The 20,865-nt window shown below is 25.8% G+C and overlaps 2 protein-coding genes across 10 annotated transcripts; both read right to left on the minus strand.

Annotated features, from left to right (window-relative positions):
* Positions 1-1,671: 1,671 nt before the first annotated feature.
* On the minus strand, positions 1,672-4,047 carry LOC111691182 (lysosome-associated membrane glycoprotein 5). The gene is made up of 5 exons (XM_023453839.2): positions 3,772-4,047; positions 2,959-3,041; positions 2,613-2,861; positions 2,107-2,516; positions 1,672-1,733 (listed from the first exon to the last, which is right to left on the minus strand). Exons 1-5 carry the CDS (start codon positions 3,863-3,865, stop codon positions 1,691-1,693), a joined length of 879 nt encoding a protein of 292 aa, XP_023309607.2. The 5' UTR covers positions 3,866-4,047; the 3' UTR covers positions 1,672-1,690.
* A 1,995-nt stretch (positions 4,048-6,042) lies between these two features.
* Positions 6,043-19,944, minus strand: LOC111691159 (long-chain-fatty-acid--CoA ligase 5). Of its 9 annotated transcripts, none has more exons than XM_023453815.2 (12): positions 19,803-19,944; positions 18,562-18,679; positions 15,354-15,701; positions 15,042-15,196; positions 8,950-9,123; positions 8,349-8,886; positions 7,921-8,274; positions 7,650-7,852; positions 7,505-7,587; positions 7,041-7,269; positions 6,798-6,971; positions 6,043-6,728 (listed from the first exon to the last, which is right to left on the minus strand). In XM_023453815.2, exons 3-12 carry the CDS (start codon positions 15,418-15,420, stop codon positions 6,591-6,593), a joined length of 2,115 nt encoding a protein of 704 aa, XP_023309583.1. In that variant the 5' UTR covers positions 15,421-15,701; positions 18,562-18,679; positions 19,803-19,944; the 3' UTR covers positions 6,043-6,590. The 9 variants fall into 9 exon arrangements, with proteins under 9 accessions (XP_023309583.1, XP_023309580.1, XP_023309576.1 ...); XM_023453812.2 differs by having other exon boundaries at positions 18,562-18,764; positions 19,803-19,935; XM_023453808.2 differs by having other exon boundaries at positions 18,562-18,781; positions 19,803-19,927.
* Positions 19,945-20,865: the final 921 nt, after the last annotated feature.

Here is a 20,865-nt window from a genome sequence, read left to right on the forward strand (position 1 = left end):
TTATGTATGAGTTTTCTTCATGTATTTGTTTAAATAATTTGTTTAGTATTAAACCATTATTTGCTCTAAAACGTTTTATTTTTTTTTTTTAATTTTTGTTTAAGCCATCGGGGTACTTTGCTGTTTGTTGTTCAATACAAAATGCTCCGTTTAAAAGATAGACCAAGTAAACAAAGTCTTTTACTTCACCATAATGAACGAAAGATATGGAAATGGAAAACATTAATAATTTGTACTTGTTTTATAAACAATATACATACCTACAAACATACATATATATTTTTTTAAATATAAATACTTACACCAGTAATGTATGTGTGTATATGTACGCAAGAGTATAAGTGGAAAATTTGTAGAATAATTTAGTTTGTAAATTTAAATTGTAAATTAAATTTAGTTAACAGTTTCTAGTACTAATGGGATATTTTCTTAAATAGTCTTTATGCAGCATTAATTAAGGGTAATTCCATTTAAATCATATATTTTTGTTTGATTATTTATCACCAATGTTGTTGTTGTGTTTAGCATAGTATTATTTCAACACTTTTGAGGAATAAATAGTCCAGGAGAATAAGATAAATTTCGTAAACATGGTTTTGAAATCTCCACATTTGTATATTTGGAGTAACAACATTTTTATTAATCAGATTTCTTTATTTTTTTATAACATAATTAATTTATTTAAAGTTGCGTTTTGGAAATAATTTTATAAATTTTTTGTTTTCTTTTTCACTTAATTATTCATTTCAATATTCGAAAGGTACTTGTTATGATTTAAAATATGAAATGAATAAATAAAAAATCAATGAAAATTTACATACAATTTATATAATTATAGATAGATTATATTGTATTAATTTTAGTTTATAAATAAATAATTAATTTTATTATCTCTTGTTTTAAAAGCAAATAAATTGAATTTAAATTTTATTAATTTTATAAAATCATGTTATTTAGTTTATTAGTGTATGTAAATATGTATGTATGTATGACTGTATATACATGTATAGTTACATGCACACTGGGCTTTTTATTTATGAAAACATGATAAATTGCAGCTTGGTTAATTTATTTTGTTTTATTATTTTTGGCAATAAAGATATGCATAGAATATTTCTTATGTATTTTTGGTTTCGGGATTTATAAATTTGTTTATATATTTCTTTTTTATGATAAATATTTTCTTTTTAAGGATATGTATTATAATTTTGTGTTTTTATCTGTTGTAACGTTTTATAGTTTTCTTTTATTATTTTAGTTATTTTCTTTTAATAATATAATTAGTTTAAAATAGTTTTTCTTAATTTTTTTAATAACAACATCAAGATTATGGGAAAATGTGATAGTTTGAGTTCAGGAAAATATTTAAATAAAGTGCTTAACATGTTAATAAATAAGTAATTTTTAAATTATTTATTAAAAATCAATTAAAAATTTGTATTTCATAATTTGTAAGTGTTTTTTTAAGGTTTTTTTTTAATTATTTATTTAGTTTTAACAATATGGAAGACATTTGCAATTCATTTTTTTTCTAAAATTAGTTACTTTTATCTGGTTGTTTTATATAATTTTATAATAAATAATAATATTATTAAAATTATATATTATATAATTAAAGTAAATAATCTTTACACACACTCCTTTTTTATTTTTGTTTTGTTTAGTATTTGTTTTTTAGAATTTTTGTAATTTACTCCATAGTGCCATATTGCACCTTTTTAATTTTAAAATATCTGAAAAGACAAATGAGAATTATTAAACACCATTCAAGGGAAATAACTTTTTATAAATTAAATATTTTCGGTAAATTTAAAACTTTTAAGAATTTAAAAAAGTCTTATATAACTTTTATATCAAGATAGAGAGATGATATCATAATTTTTACTTAAATTTTTAATTTATTCCCTCTTTCTCCCTCCCTCTTTCTTTATCCCTAAAGTACATTTCAATATATAAAGAAAACCTTTCGAAATTTATCAAAAAAATATACACTATGATATCGTTTTCAAAATAGTCTAGAAATTACTTTCATCATGTCCTATGAGAATAATCCGTAATCGTTCGCTAATTGATAACTATCATTTAGCAATTTAAATCACATCTTACCTCCATCCACCATAACCGGAAATTGTTAATAGTACCGCTATCGCTAGAGCAGTTCCCACTGCCAATGGCGCAGTTTCATCCCTGTATGAACCCGTAGCGCTGCAATGAAATGATGGTCCCCAATTGCCGCTCTCCTTAAACATAAAACTCTGCATATGTAAATCCCTTAGATATAAGCGTGCAATATGACCTGACTGGTCTCCTGAGTCCAATGGTGCATACATTACAACTGTTTGTTCTTTATCGCAGACATAAGATTTACCCACTGGCGTTGGGAAGTACATGGGTGTATGTGAAGGTGATGTTAACTTAACGTCTAATCCAGGACGATCTGGATGTTCAAATAATGAATTTGATGATGAATAACTCAGTTCAAATAGATTGATATACCATCCTTCGCCACCAGATGACTACAGGGAAATTTACATAAAACAATATTAGATTTCGTTGCATTTCTTCAAATTAATATTTTTGATATCACACATATGCCGTTTGCACTCGTTTACCTTTCTAAATGTCATTTGCAATTTAAATCCCTTAAATTCTAATGACAATATCTCCAAATTTGATTCGACACATTCGCCATTTAAGACAGGATCGTCGGGTAAATATAGATCAGCCTCGACATCTTCATTTAGTTTGTTTCGATATTTAATACTAATTAATCCATCAACACTAATGAGTATGCAAGTAATACCATTAGTGGCGTTAAAGCGATAAAGGGAAGTTGTGGCATCATGATTCATAGAAGAAGACTAGAAACGTAAATACAAACAAGTTATAAATGTATTTAACTTACATATGTACATATATTTCATTAAAACACAATTTTATTTGCATAGATTGACTTACCGCTGGTGATTTAGTTGTGTACTTGGTAACCCTGGGAGTTTTGGTAGTAAATGCGCTTAGCTGCAGACCTTGACAGCATGTAACTAAATACAAATATAAATTAAGAAAAACACTTAAATAATATTCCCTGATTTATTATAACAATTAAAAATAAAAATCAGTCATTCTAATATTGTATAGAAGTTTCAAAATAGTCGCATATTTTTGGATGAAGTAAAATGTGTTAAGAAAAATCGATTTTTCTACAAGTTTACAATGAGAAATATCACAATTTACTCCCTCTCACTCCACGCTGCCTTATTTTATTTTTCTATTTTTATCGTATTTTCCTTTGAGATACTTTCTCAATGTGCACGCAGTCCATTTAAAGTGTACATTCCTAAAAAAGCTAGTAATCATTATTGTGAGATTAATTAAACAATTCTGAGATTAATAAACATTTCATTAATGTAAAATCCCTAAAAAGTCATATAATCATTGAACTTTGACCGTTTTGTCCAATGAGTTTCGTTATGCAATAAATCAATTACTTAAATAAGTATTCAGAGAATAATTATCTTAGAATTGTAACAGTTGTGTCGACATACAATGTACATAAATAAACAGGGACAAGTTGTAATGAAAAATATAGATGAGTTTATGAATAGATTATGAATTTTCAATAGAGATATTATTTAAGTATATTTTAGAAAATTATTTTATATTTGATTTTTGTGGCGTATAAGTAAATAGCAAGCAACACATTTTACTTCATTATCATTGCAGTTGTCGTCATCGTCATTATCATCATGACTACCTTCCTTACACACTTACCCATTAAAGAGAAAAGTATACTTGTAATTATCAAAAATTCATAGCGTAGTGACGTTAGTTTTGATTGACTCAAAAAATTTAAGAATTTGGTCATTTTTCAAAATTCTCAAACGTATTTGATATGAAGAAACTTTAAAAAATCGTTATAGTTTTGAATTAATAAAAAAAATATTAAATTTTTGCTTTTCAAATTATTTATTTTTTTTTTTCTTTGTATTGTAAAACTTTTTCCTTTTTAACACTCCCGTATTTTAAAATCAAACTTTCCTTATGCAAGTCCTGCGTACAAATGATGAATGAATTTATTTGGTATAAAAATGACATTAATAAGAAAATGACAAGTAAGAAACTGTTTTTACATTTTTATAAAAAGCGCAGGTCCATTAATTGGTCTAATAAGAATATAAGAAAACATGTATACATATAGTGTTGTCAATATACAAAGATTAATATTATTTTTGTTATTTCTTTAAAAAATAAGATTCTTGCTAATTTGAATATTATTTTACGATTAAGACATGTCCATCCGTCCGTCTGTTTGCATATTGAAAGTACGGCTTAGGAGTGATTTCCACGAAGGATAAAAATATTTTGTTATAATTACAAATTTTCGGTATTAAAAATAGCAAGTTTTCTATTCAAATAAATATTTATTTAGATTTAATTGTCATGTACATATTTATGTAATCATGGGATATAATACTTACCCATTTATTCTAAAAATTATTATGATACATAAAAAATTCAATTTTATTAAATTAATTTTTTTAACAAAAATATATTTTATAATTATTTTATGTTTTTTTATTTTTTTAAAAAATAAAATCGATAAAAAATCATTTTTGAAAAAAATATAGGGTTGTGTCTGTACTACTACTACTCTTTATTATTATTGTTGTGTAAAATCGACCAATTAGTTTTAATGGTGTCGTTTCTACAAAACTAAATCGCAGTGTTGCCAGAAAAAAACGCTTAATCACAAAAAATCACTCTAGAGTTTTAAAATTGCCTCATATCACTTTTAAAATAGGGTTCTGTAGTTGAAAGAAATAACATAAATTTAAAGTTTTTCATAATAATTTATCAAAGGTTTATTGAACAAATTTTGTATGAAAAATTGTCTTATAAACCTGTGTTAAATTGTTATATTTTGGAAAAGAAGATTTTTTTATACTTTTTTATATTTACTTTCTACTTATTCCAAACTTTTTCGATTTTTTTATTTGAATGATACAGCTCTTAAAAATCACTTGACCAAACTCCGCTAATTTCCTAATTATTGACCGATGTTTATTAAATACTTTAGCAGATTGATAAAATAGTAAAAAAAGATTAGGTTTAAATTACCCAAAAAATCTGTAGGCCCGCGTATAGCTCTCTAAATAAAAAAAGTTTAATTTACTAATGAAATAATTATTATATTTTTATTGTAATTATTTTATCATTATTTTCGTTTAGGACAATGTTTTTTTAATGATTACTTTTAATTGATTTGATTTTTTTAGTTACTGAAAAACTAAAGTAAATGTCCTTTTTTCTATTTTAGTAGTAAATTCTCTAAATATTTTTTTGGTGATGCGTTTTTATTTATTTGTTTTTATTTTGTTATAATAAAAATTTACATACATGTTATAATTAGTAAAGCTTGGTTTAATATTGAAATTTATGGTTTTTGGTATGTATGCATGTCAATTTAATAATTGCTGAAAAAAAATTGTTTGCAAATATGTCATAAAATTAAAATAAGATTATTTGAAGTTAATTAAATTGCTGATCTAAAAGAAACACTTGAAAATTATATATTTACATAAAATTTTATTAAATTAAAATTAAAAAATAATATACATATTTATGTTTATATGTAAGTATAAATAATCACAAAACAATAATGAAACAATAACAAAAGTACACACACAAATATCCAAAAATATTAAATAATTTGATTTCATACACATGCTCACTGAAAAATAAATAATATAAATCTAATTGTTCCTAAACCAATTTTATTAAAAGAAATAACAAAAAAAAACAATGAGCAAATAAATTTAAACGTACAAATTGTACATAATTTAACAAAAAAAAAATAGGAATAAATACATAAATAAATTTAATTTTGATTTGTTTAACAAAAAAATATGTAAAAGGGTAAAGAAGTAAATAAAAATTCAATTTATAATTGTTTTATGGAAAAATGCTTCGTTATAAGAATTTAGTTTAAATTAAAAATTTAAATTACTAAAGTCATAACTTAGTTGTTGTCGTACAATTTTGTTTCATTCTTATCTATAAATTACTAAAATGTCTACGAGTTCATTTTATGTTATTTTATTTGGTTTGGTTTATATTTTTCATATTATTCATTTATACTTTTCAATACTAATCGAATTGAACTGGTTGATGTTGTTGTTGTTGTTGTTTTGTATTGTATTTGTATTATAAACTGGCTAAAATTGTTTTTCGTTTCTCAATGTTATTGCTTTCGTTATTAAATATTTTCAAATTTGAATTCTTTATTTCAAAACGATATTTTTTAAGAGTAGTTTATTTTTTATGTTATTTCTTCTATTTTTGTAATATTTCTTGTAATATTTAGTGTTAAAAAGAGGTACTAAAAATTAAGTTTTCTAATTTTTCTTAAATGTTGTTTTTTTTATCAGAACTTTTAGCTAAATATAGTCTTGTCGTTTGAAAAACAAAAAATCAAATAAATAATTTAAAATTCAAAATTTGCAGCCGTATTATTGGTTGGTTGGTAAACAATTGTTGAGTTTTTGTTGAGAATTACATGTTTCCATTTGGTATTAGGTATGTAATTGGGCTTAATCTAAATGTTTATACATATCCTCCAGTTGGGGTTTAAAGTAACTTTTCAATTGTGGCCGTTTCGATTTGAAAGTCGGAGTCAATAAACCATTTTGTACTGAAAATGGATCAGGATGTAAATAAATGTCTTTCACCTGAAATAGAAACAATCATGACATTTTACATTATAATTTTTAAAGATCGCATAATAAACAAAAACCTACCTGTTCAAATGATTTCAATCCACTTTGTTTACCATATTTCAACATGTCTGTCAGTATAAGATTTTTAACGTCAGGATTATTGCACAAAACCGACAAGGTACCACGCACATTATTCTCTGTGGCCCATTGTTTTAAAACATCCACATCTGGCACTACTACAGCCACTATGCAACTCTACAAACAGAGAAAAGTTAAACAAAATTACCACCCGCTGTATTTCTAAATTCTAATTAGGGATAATACCTTTAGACTTTCTCCGTATACAAAAACTTGATTGACATATTGACTCAAAGTATAAATATTTTCAATTTTTTCGGGTACAATGTATTCGCCCTGGCTCAGTTTGAAGATATGCTTACGACGATCAATAATTCGCAAGGTTCCATTCGGTAACCACATGCCAACGTCACCTGTATGATGCCAACCCTCAGTATCGATGGCCTCGGCAGTTCTTTCAGGATCTTTATAGTACCTATTTACATTTAAGTTACATTATTATTAGTATAATTTAGAACAATTTCACATCACAGACTATTAACAAAATTTTTTTCTTATTTTCAGTGAAATTTTTCTAAATGGAATTCCAACTGGTAAGTTCATAAGAAATTTATTTGAATATTTTTTTATTTAGTTACTTTTCTGTTATAAAAATCATTCGTGTAAGAAATTTAAAACATAATTATTGCCTTCGCAAATAATTTACTTACCCATGGAACACGTTAGAACCTCGAACACAAACTTCACCAGTATTTTGATTTGCATAGTACTCCATTTCTGGCACATCTACTAACTAATATCAATATTTTCATAAGTAAAACCGAATTTGTTTAAAATATTTAAAAATATATATACCTTGACCGCGTTACAGGACACAGGTGGACCAACATGATTAGGTATATAGTCACCCTGTACTGTTAAAGTAATAGCTCCAGTACATTCAGTTTGACCATAGCCCTCCACAACTAAACATCCCAAAGCACAGCGCATAAATGTTAAAACGTTGCCAGCCAAGGGAGCAGAACCGACTACCATTAATCTCAAATTTCCACCGAAAGCTAACAAAATACAATATAAGTTAATTGTTTTTTCGAATTTACTATAAATAAACGTGTAATAAACTAACCTTGATGGACTTTTTTGAAGACCATTTTATCCCAACAACCATTGCGCCTTAATATACCCCTCGATATTTCTTTCTCTTTGGCTTTTAAAGCCATGTTGAATAAAGCTCTTTTAATGGACGAGGCAGCTATTTCATTTTGAATTTTATCGTAGACACGATTTAAAAGACGAGGCACGGCGGGCATTACAGTTGGCTTGAGCATTTTTAGATCATTCGTCAATTCTTTAACATCTCCCGAATAGAATCCTACACAGCCACCAACGTAGTACATGCCATTTTCACAACAACGCTCGAACATATGAGCCAAAGGCAGGAAAGAAATCATAACATCGCCCGCACGAATACGATGATCACCTAAATATAATAGAATAATAATATAATTGTCCCCAAGAACCAGTGTTATCTGGCTGACAATATCAATTACTTACCCAACTGTAAAATCACTGAACATACACCTGCCACAACATTGCCATGGGTTAACATTACACCTTTAGGATTGCCTGTAGTGCCGGATGTGTAGCACACCGTGCACAAATCTTCTGTAGTGGGCGGCACTTCAACATGGTTGTTTTTGGCACCAAGTTTTTCAACGTCTATAAATGAAAAAATCTGTATGCCACGGCTGCGTGCCTTTTCCAATGTTGTTTGCCTGATTGGCTTTACAGCCACGATTATTTTCAAGGAGCGAGGAGCCTTATCCAGCAACATAATTGCTTTGGCATCGTCTTCTACAACCACGATCGACATTTCAGTCTGTCGTATAATAAAAGCACATGCATCTGGTCCTAGTGTATCATAGAGCGGCACTACTACTAGCGAAAAACAGTAACAGCCCTGTTCATATAAAATCCATTCCGGTCGATTTTGTGAATAGATGCCAATTAACTGTTTGGGCCGTGCACCTAAAGCAAGCAGCCCCGAACCAAAATTTTTAGCACGTAATAAGGCTTCATCGTAATTGATCCACTAAATGAAACGGAAATAATTACAACAAATTCAAAAGTCCTTATTCCGTGATTCGTCACTTACCTGATATGGTGATGATAATGTCTCACGCCATCCTAGACAGGGTCCATTATTGGAGGCATAAGCACCTTCACGAAATGTGTGATATAATGTACGTACATTCTCTGTGATATATGACACGAATTTTCCATTCTTAGACTCTTTATAAAATTTTGAAACATGAATTTGTTCAGGACCCTGCAATTGAACATTTTGCAAAAACAAAAAGAAAAAACGAAGGAAATAATGAGTGCAATGTATAAAATGACATGTGTAGGTAAAGGAGGACAGAGAGTACAAAATGCCAGTGAAGGAGAAATACCGTTGTTGTAGGATTATAATTCTTGTTGGAAGGTGGTATTTCGAACACATTTCTCATTCATTTTCATTGACAATAAATCTTAGTTTAGTTACCAGATCAGAACAATAACATAAATTTTAGATCAAAAACGATTGATTAACATTTAGCAGATGTGTGGTTTGCCAAACGAAAATAAAAAGAAATCAATGAAATATACCATTACCATGTTAGTGAAAAAAAAGTATCTCGATGTTTGTTTAAAAAATAAAACTATTAAATCTAAAATGCATTTAAGTTTTTCGCATTGAAATTACTTAAGTGAGTTTTTTTTTCTTGATTTATTTATATTATTGAACAAAAATGTGTAATATCTTGCGATATATTTCTGTTCAACACTTACTACTCAATATTATTAAGAATTTTTAAAATTACTACTTAAATCAAAAATAAAAAAAACACACAAAATATTAATTCAAATATTTCTATGACGTAGAGAACAAATTGTATGGTATTGAAACATTTATTTCAATACTTTAGCATTTCACAATTGCTGATAGAAATTACGGATGATCATCAAAGAATACATTTTTTTTCTAATTTTTCTTTAAAGTGATTTTAAAAATAAATTCACTAAAAAATAGCGCTAAAAGAAATATATATTTTCTTTGGAATTTAACTAAAAACGTCGAAATGAAAGCGGATTCAACAGCTTGTCAATATTTCCTATATTATGCATACATATGTTTATTAAATGTAAATAATGTGTTTCAACACTCAACAAATTCATAATTTACATCATAATTATGATCATGTGAATAAAATGTACAAATATGTATGTTTATACAAATACGTAACCAGAAATGAATAATGTCGGTTTAAAATGCTAAGAAACACATATAGGTTTTATCCTACCCGACGATTTATATCTAGACGAGGATCATATTTTATCTAAAATAAAAAAAGAAGAAAAACAAAATGTTGCAAACAAAACTTGTCTTAAATTTTTGCCAAACATTTTGCTACAACTACTTTTTAAACAAATTTTCATTTTTTTTGTAAACCCAATGAGAATTGCAATTTATGGGTATTTACCTTTAAAACATCACTCTGAGCACCCATTTCAATGGGTACACGTATTGTAGTTACTTGACCGCAGCAAGACATGTTCTATTACTATATAATGATGGACTTTGTTGTTTCAATAAAATATATTAATTTATGTGAAAAGCCTTGTATTTTTTACTTTAATCTTATTATTTGTATGTTTGTATATGGATGTTTTTCTTTCTATTATTTGGATTATTTTTATATTATTCTTTATTATTTCACTTGTGTTTGATTTTCAAATATTTCACTTTTTAGTTATTATCTGCACATGTTGCCAGTTTCTTGTTAGTTTGAAATAAATTTCAATTTTTTATTATTTAAAAAATAAATACTTGATTTTTATTTTCACTAACCCACATTGTTTATACGAGTTATCAAGTTTTATTGTATAAACCCGCCCGCAAAAATACTACCTGTTGTGTGAACTCATTGGGAGGTCAACATATAAAAAATGTTCTGATTTTAAAAAGATATAAAATTTTGAATTGGTCTAACAGAGATTGATCTTTTAACTATTGATTAGGCAGGCTAGTTTATAGTTATATTATACTCTTTTACTTAATTTATCTAACGATTTGAAAATAATTTGCAATTTTAAATATATTTAAATAACATATTTTTCTCTTCTCATTCTGTTGACGTCACATATTTTCTTTTAAATTTCACTTTTTATAATTAAAAAAAAATTGGTCCGAAACCATATTTTGTTTTGGTTGTTTCTAAGATATTCAAGGCTAAACAAATTAGTTAATAACATTTTGGGACGGGCCCCTTTATATTTGATTGCAAAACAACAGCAACAAATTGTTATTTTTATTTATAAAACTAGTGGTTTTGTAAAGACCTTGCTGAAGTTCAAAAATTTATGTAAAAATAAAACATAATTAAATTCATCTTTATAGCGAATATGTATAAAAATATTTTTAAATATATCGGTATGTTGATGATATAGTTCATGATGATGTCTGAAAAGTAATATATGATTTCGAGTTTTGTTTTTAATTTTATTTTATGAGCTCATAGATATTGAAAATCTTTTAAAGGATTTAAACGAAAAAAAAACTTTTATATTGAAATTCCCCAGACAGTTTTATTTTCACTTTTACAAATGATATTGTTTTTTTCTTAATTGATTTTATATTTTTTAATAGTTTTCCCCAATTTTTCAAAAACAATTTAACTAAAAATGTTAAAATACTTTAAGCTTTAAACCATTTCCAAATATTTACATACATTTCAAACAAGGTATGACAACATGATTTTCTTAATCGAACAAAGATAATGTAAGAAATTATAACAATTTCTTGTAATTTTACTTTCATATTGTAATATTAAAAGAAAATTATTTCATGTGGAAAATCACCTCGAGCCTGAAGCGTATTAAATTAATAATTTAAAATTTTTCCATAATTTTATAATATATGAACTTTTCTGTAAATTGCAATTTGTTTATGGTGATTTTAAAAATAATTACATACACATTTTTTGTATTATTATAGATATATCTATAATTGTCTGAATTTATATTTAAACAGAAATAAAACTGTTTTAAAATTTTTATAAAAATAACCGAAATATAATTTTAAAATTATAATTAGAGGTTCGTAGGCACTGCACTAACTAATATGTATTTAAAACACTTTATTTTAATTGACGTTTCATTAGAAAAAAAAAACTCATTTATATTTATATAAATTGAACATTTTTATAGATAAGAAAGAAAATTACATTTTAATTTTATTAGTTTAAAAAGACAATAACCCAAATATTAAAAATAAGAGCTAATATTCTCTAAAGATCGTTTGGGGTCCACTTTATACACAATCCGCAAATAAATAAAAATAAATTTTCAAATTCTTTTTTTTTTAATAAAATATTAAAAACAAGCAAAAAAATATATAGATTCAAAAATGTTCAAGTAACTGACTCATTATAAAATGTGTAGAGACAAAAAATATAACGACAGAATGAAGAAGAGAACAAATATTGTATGTTGAATTATTATTTAGTCTTGGTCTTGTATTTTTTTGTGTTCGTTTTTATTTTATTTATTTCATTTTACTTTTTTATTTAATGGCAAACAATTCAGATTTATTCATTCATATATCAAGTAGTATTAAAAATATTTTTCATTTTTTCTTTGTTTTGCATTTATTTTTGGTTAAAAAATAGATTTTCTTAAAAAAATAACTCAGTGTTCTAGACTCAATTCGAAATTGAAATGTTATTAACAAAAATATTTCATTTTCTTTTTCTGAATTTAAATCCAAAGAAAATTTAAGAATTAATTACGTACACAATACAAATGCACTTTTTTTGGTTGAAGAGCTGATTTACGTAATAAAAAAACTGTCACAATCAATTCATGTATGATTTTTTTTTATTAAAGTATTATTTTTTAATAGTTTAGATAATAAAATATTTTTATGAATATTTTTCAATATTTATGTATTTTAATATTATTTACATTTATATTTTAAATTTATTTATCGATGTATATTTTTAAACGTAACGCTTTATTCTTTTTTTTTGTGTTAAATTAAAAACTTGTTTCTTTTTTTTTTTTTTGCACCTTAAAAATTTTTATCCGTTTCTAATATTTTTTTATTATTCAAATTCGCAACACGCTAGACGTTCAAAATCGTACTGAGATAAAAAATTCTTTAAAAAACCATACGATTACTGAATAACACAATATCTTTTTATTGAGAATAGAAAAGACTATAGAAAGAAAATTTTTCTTAAATTTTGGGAGAGCACGATGTGTCTAAAAGATCACACCAATTTTTTTCTAACATAAATATATAGGGTGAACCGAAAAATATACATTTTAATTGCAATTCTAATCTAATTATTTTATTTAGCATTACAAACTCTAGTTAAGAAATATTACATCCAAATACAAGTTAAAAGATTTCAAATCTGTACTCTTGCAATCAATACAAGATTTTATAATTTATTAATATAAAGATGTAAAAAAAATCTATAAAAACAAATAACGTTAATTAAGGTTTACCCTTAAGATAAACATGCATGAATATCGAATGAAATCACTGGGGGAAATCCTTAAGCACAAGAAATAAAAAAGAGTTCGTTTATTTTGATTTCGTTAAGTAATTTGTGTATTATTTAAATATATTGCTTCACGAGATAGTTGATGGTTTGGGCACATGATTTTTTCCTTTTGTCTTTCTATTGCTTTTAAAAAGATTAATTAATTAATTAAGAAAAAAACTGTCTTTTGTTGATAGAAAAGAGAAAGAGAGATTTTGTTTTATGTTGGCATTAGACGTTAGGAATGGTGAAGAATTCTGTAGGTAGGTCGCGTAAAATGTGTACTGTCTCAAGAACAACAATCAAAACATTGACTAGATGTGGGATATAAAAATAAATACTTTAAATAGTTCAGTGACTGGGAAATCTACCATCGCAGTATGTTTGCTTTAACCATTTGTCTGTCTGTCTATCTCTCGGACTGTCTTTCTGTCTGACTGTGTGTGAAACAAAAATTTTCCTTTTGAAAAGATTTGAAATATGCCTTTTTAGCAATTGAAATATCACAATCGGACATTTTACAACCAACCATGCATTGCGTTTCATTCATAATTTTAAAATAAATATTTCAATTTTAGGAATTGTGATTATTTTGTATATGTTTTGTTCATAAATATTGAAGAATTGTTTATAATTTTAGAAGGAACAAAAAAAAAACAAATCACTGTGAGAACATACATACAAACATTAGCAAAAACCAAATGTAGGTGGCATACATTTGTTTAATTTATTTACAATTTCCCTGTCAATTACCACAGCGATGGTATTTGCATATAGTTTTTCAATACTAAATTTTATATCACGTTAAACTAACTCAAAATAGAACAGATATTTTCCCATCGTAATTTTGTTGCAAGAATTACTACTTTATTGAACGTCTACAAAATGTCAATTATGTTTAACTTTTGATTATAATGATGTACAAATTATATCTATAATTGACCTCTATTAGGAATCGCACATACATAGATATGTAATTAGAAGCAGATTTTGTTGTAGCATTGACTCCCCTTAATATTCAACAAAATTGTTTCTTTTTTAATGTAGTGTTTATTTTAGCTTGCAACACAATTAAATTATATTTGTTTATATTTTTCTCTTTCTTATATTGCATTATTTAATAAATAGAATTAAAAATATCTGAGGCGTGTCATGATGGATGCAAATATATATTCTCATTAAATTGTTATAAGCAGACTTGCACGAATCTACCAAATATATTATAATACTTAGACAGTTTTTGGTCAGAGATCTGGTAGATGTCTATATACATAGACTGTGTTAAGATCAAGCCAAAAAAATATTTGGTTAAAATTAACACAAGTATAAATTTTTATGTTTTAAACTACAATGTAACAAAATTTTTAATTACAATTAAAAAAATGTATACATATATTTTGTGTTATCTTTTAATCGATTTTATTTAAACGTACTACTGATGCAAATATAGAATGTAACAAATTTTTGTTGTTTCTGTCTTATTAATAAAAAAAAGTAATTCATTTTTGTTTACTTTAGAAAAGTAAATTTAAAATTTAATCTGACCCATCGATTTCGCATCGATAATTTAAGAATGGGAATTATTTTGGCATATTTTGTCTCTTTAAATTTGTCCATGTTTTAATAACTACATAATAATTACATAATTACTTACTTCTAATATTGGTGATTGATTCTCTAGAGGCACTAATGGTTTTTCCGGTATGGGACGTGAAGCAAAATAATAAGCTGAAGCAGCAGCTATACCTGTAAGGGTTAAAACTCCAGCTGTACCTCCAAAATAGTAAAGATATCCATCAATTTCATCAACTAGAACGAAACCATTAACCAATGAATTACAAATAATTGGTGAATTTTTAAATTAAAAAAAAAAACAATTAAAATGTAATAAATATTTAAAAATATTACATACAATTATATATTTACTAATTAGTGTATGTATGTATGTATGTAAATATGTACTTACATAAATATGAAATGTTGCTCATTATGAAGTGATTAACGTATGCCCAAATTGACTTTTCTGGCGACATGTGTATTGTTGATGTTGAGATTTTTAATTGACAACAAATACGCCCAAGGTACTTTAGTCTGATGTGATGTTTTCCTTTTTAATTAATTTGAAAATTATTTTCAACTGCCAGGTCAATTTCCAATATTGAATTTCGTGTTTAGTTTAATATAAAATTATGATATTTTAGGTTTTGTTTTTTACTCCTGAGTGTGATGTGTGGTGATTAAAATGAACGTTTAAAACGTTTCTTTGTTGTTTTTTTAATTGGTTATTATATTTTTTTGTTTAACAAAAACAAATCTGAAAATAAACAATACAATATTTAAATAATAGAATTAAAGACTTTTAATGATTTTCTTAAAAAAGCACCTATCACCTTTTGTTTGATTCAAGTGTTAAATTTCTCATTTATTTTAATATTTGTGATAATTATTATTTGTATATGATATGTATTATTTTTGCCTAAAATAAAAAAATCAAACCGTGAACGCTATAAAAGTTTAATGATTTTTTGGTTCTCCTAAAGAAAATGTTATACATGGTGGTTATTTAAATAAAACCACAGAATAAGTTAATTTATTATTAATACGAGTCGAATTATTGAACGTTGTTCTACATATAAAACAAAACTTTCAAGATTTTTAATGCAAATTGCATTTATAATATTTCAAGTTATCTAGTACTAGTGTGTACTAGCACGTATATATGTATGTATATTATAAACATACACACGTACATACATATTTCTATACTTACACATGTAAACAAAATGTTACATATCATTCCATTTATACGATCAATAAAAACTATCCGCTGAGAATTTTAACATGTGCTCCAAAGTGTTCATTGTCGATGAATAAAACTAAATTTAAATATATAGTTTTGTCCTATTTTAATTTTACATTTTTTAATATCTAATTTACATTCAACTAGAATTATTGATTGATCCCTCACGAGTTGTTAAATTGTGTCAGTCAAACAATTTTACAACCCCCTCTTTAATATTGACCAAGAAACACAAACACGCAATTCCATCTACTTTCTGGTTGAATGGATTTTCTTTTCAAATTTAATGGCTGGACTTTTAAAATTGAAATATTATTAAAATAAATCAGTTGTTAATTTCTCATATGATCGTGTAATTATTTATTCTAATAAGTAAAATAGAAAATAACTTTTTTGTAACAAAATTTTTTTAGAATAGCACAAAAATAAGTCTGAACTGCTGAACATTGTATGATTGATTAATTACACAAGTCAACAATATTTGAAAAAAGTCGAAACCCACAAACCAAATAATATTTTTCTATAGGATTGAGCAACGTTGAATTCGAATCTGCCTGCCACATGAGGTTTTCCGAATGTCATAAAATCATACCATAAAACTTGGGACACTATAACAGACCAGAGATACCTTTGTTTATACCAGTTTAATCACTGATATATCTTCCTCTTTCTTCGAGATATCGATTTCAGCTACGATTAATCCTTTGTTGTAATATACTTTGGACTTTGGGTTAAAAATTTGTTGGCCTGTGTTATATTTTTAATAATACTATGACTACAGATGTGTTTGTTTTTATTTAAAAAAAATATATATACTTATCTTAAAAAACGCAAATAAACTTTGTCTGACATATTTTAAAAACAATAAACAAAAATAAAAATGATTGCACTTTTGGTTCAAATATACTCTTAAAATAAAGCATCGACTAACAATCGGTCTAAAGTTCTAAAAATGATAAGAACCTCACAAGAAAACAAAACCTATTAAGTACATGGACAGACTAAACTGTAGGCTACAGTCTGTAGCAATTAGTTGAAGATGATAAGAATTTTATAAAAATTACAAATTTGTTGTAGCATTTTTAAATGATTTGCGCTCTACGAGAAAATATTTGATTTATAATTTTTAAAGCAATATCGTGATTTATACATTTAAAGTTTTTTATATGCAATTTTATTTCTTAATATTAAGCATATCGGGCTCAGAATTTTATTCCGATAGAAACAGAAATTATTTTCGTATTTTGCTTCTCCCAAAAAATAAAGCGAATAATTAACGGTCACGTAATTGTAGACAATATTTTTATCTATAAAATTTTGATAACAACAAAGCTGAGGATAATACCATCCATGAAATCGATATAGTAGCCCACATAATAATTGACCATAATATGGCGGAATCAATCTAATACACATAAATTCATTAATAAATACATATATAGTATATAGCCAATATTTTCACTATTATTTGTCTTTCAGGACTTAATATTTTCATGAACCTATCATTGAGGTTGTCTTAATTTAGATTCTTTCATATAAGAATTTTATTGTACTAATGGTCATTAGTTTTTTTGTTTAAAAACAACGAAAATACATCACTTGAAAGATGCACCCATATTGAAGTTACATAGAACATAAATATTTGGACTAAAATTTAATAGAAACATATAAACATAATAAAAATGTATACTATATGTAAACATACATAGCGAACAAGCAAACATATACCAAATTCCAGTTTATATCAAGATCATCCTGTACATAAATATTTGAAAATAATAATAAAAATAATATTCAAATAAAATCTAACATTAATTTTGTAAACTTTCCTAATGGCATGTTAAATATTTCGGGAATCAGTATGTTTGAACACTTGTTCTTAATCGAATTCTTATCAGGATGATACCTATAGTATCCTCTTTTAACCTTGACTGCTCTTATACGAATACCTTTGAGTGTGTATGAGTGTACAACATTATGTCTGACAAATCGAACAAAAAGTTTCTTTTTTAAGGTTGTTTCTCTTGTTTTACTTTTTGTCTTTGTTGTTGTTTTTTCTGCTTGCTTTCTTTCTTAAAAAAAAAACTAAATCGATTTTTTTGTTTTTATATTGTATAAACATACATATTTATATAAATTTGTATAATTGTTTATTTGTGTAGTTGCAGTAATTCATTAATATGCTAAAAATATAGTTTATTCTTTATAAATACATATGTGCATATGTATTCGTACATATTTATGTAGGTGTGTACATCATTTGATAAAAAGGATAACAAGCACAATATTTGTATTAAAGGCAACAAAAGCTAAAATTAATTAGATATTTGTAATAATTATTTTTTTTGGGGGGGGGTGTAACTCGCTCACTTACCGTTGCTAATATTTGTTCAATTTTTGTTGAATTTTCTGTTGCAGCTGCTTCTGTTTGGAAATGTGGGTTTTCTTTTATTTTACAAGTTTCCTTTTTCTCTTTCATCGATTTTCTTTTCCTACATTATCGTTTTTTTATTTATAATAATTCAAATATTCTATTGATTTTTTTGGGCTTTTATAGTTACCAAGGGAGCAGTTTGCCTTTAATATATTTTTTCCTATTTTAATATTATTTGCAGTTTACTTTATACATATGTATGTATGTATTTTAAATATTAATTTTTCTAATTTTTTAGTTCAAGGATAAAAATATCCTAATTGTATGTGCTTAAAAAAGCAAAATTAACAAATACACACTAACCGACCGACAGACACATGACATACAATACTTGAATACATGGACATGTATATATGTATGTTTTACATTTACCTATATGAATTTATGAATATTTTTATAAAATTTTAAATTATTCAAACACACAGGATTACTCGCACTTATTCACAACACACTTCTAATGAAACAGAGAATTATTTTTTATGATTCACTTAAAAAAAAGTCGCATGTGTGGTAAAAATTACGAAAATATAGACGTTTTTCCTACTGCAAAAAGAAGTAATCTGCACGTGAGCAAGAAGTTAGTTAGCGCTACAAAGTCGTCTACAAAATTCATTACGACCGAAAATGGCAGAAAATTGTAACAAACCAAAATATGAACAACTCAAGTGTGTATATAGTACATAAATTTGAAATAATCATACGATACCGTATCCACTAACAAACTGACAGAAGAACTGACAGTCGTACCATATACGTACATGTGTGTGAATATTTGTTCATGTGTATGTAGACACGAATGGTTTAATGCAATAAAAGGACACCACAAAACCAAATTTTAGTTTTTTTTTCAGTGTATATTTTTCAAATGATTTAAGAAGAAAAATACATAATATTGAAAATTAGATTATTCTATTTTACAAAAATATTTTATATTTGCCAACTATAAAATTATTTTTTCGAAAACAAACAATTTTATTAAACGAAAATTTTACACAGTCACACAAAAACGGAAAAATCAATCACGGTCACAAGCAGATGCCACCAGCTACGTATGTAACAAACTAAGAAGACTCCTTTAGAGGGGGTGAATATTTTCTTTTTAAAATTTTTTTAATAAAACATACACCAAATTTAATTTACAACACAATAAATTAAAGATAATTTAAAAAAAAATTACTAACAATTTTGGCTGCCTTAAGAAGAAACTCCAACCAAAATACTTAATAAAAACACATAAAAACTGTTCGGAATGTATATACGCGTCGTCTGAGTTTAAACGACAAATTCAAACTGAGTGGAGTATACCGACCAGACGGGAAGAACTTTTTTTTTGAGTCAAGCCAAACAAACAGCGTATAGAGCACATGTTATGGAAGGTGGGTGCGCGTTGTTGTGTGCATGTTAAGCAAAATAAGTGGATGGAAGTACATACTTATATGTATGTATATAGGGGATGCCAGAAAAAGGTGGTTGACTACAATAACAAAGAAAATGTGAATACCCAAAATTACCAAAAAAATTACGTTTTTTTAATAAAACATTTTCAGTTTAAATTTATTTTTTTTTTTAACTTTTAAATAAAATTTAATGTATTTTTAACATATATCGGTCATTTATAAAAAAAAATCATAACTCAAATTTCGGTAGAATAAAGAATAATGAACCACAATTTAAATATATTTTATAATTGGTAAAATTTAGCATAAACTCAACTAAGAAAGATATTAATTTCCGCTACACCGTTTCTATTTTTAAAATTTTTGTAAAAAGTATTTGAAGAAAAGTAAATTGACAGGGATCTACTCAAAAGGCGATTTACTCAAAACAAGTTATGATACATAAAATTTGCATAGAAGCTATATGTTTAAATTATAATTAATTACATTTAAATTTTTAATTCCAAACAGAAAAATGATGTGTAAAGTTTTTATCCCCATCATCCGGTAACATTAAAACTAAATAACATGTGTTATCGGAAAGTTAAGTGCAATATCAATAAAGTTTTATTTTAAAACAGGGATGGAAATGTAAAATTTTATTTAAAAAAGGGAAGTATTTTTTTATTACATAAACTAAAGTCATGTATAATGCTATTTCAATAAATTCTGTTGATATTGATATACATATCAGTTCATAAAAGCTAGGAGCCATATTTTTAAGTCTGGCGCGGATCTAAATAGAAATATTTAATTTTGACCTCCTAATTTAACCCTTTTTTTGGAATTTCTTTCTTAATGAATAATA

Source organism: Lucilia cuprina, chromosome 5 (genome assembly GCF_022045245.1).
Source record: "Lucilia cuprina isolate Lc7/37 chromosome 5, ASM2204524v1, whole genome shotgun sequence".
NCBI classification, from domain to species: domain Eukaryota; kingdom Metazoa; phylum Arthropoda; class Insecta; order Diptera; family Calliphoridae; genus Lucilia; species Lucilia cuprina.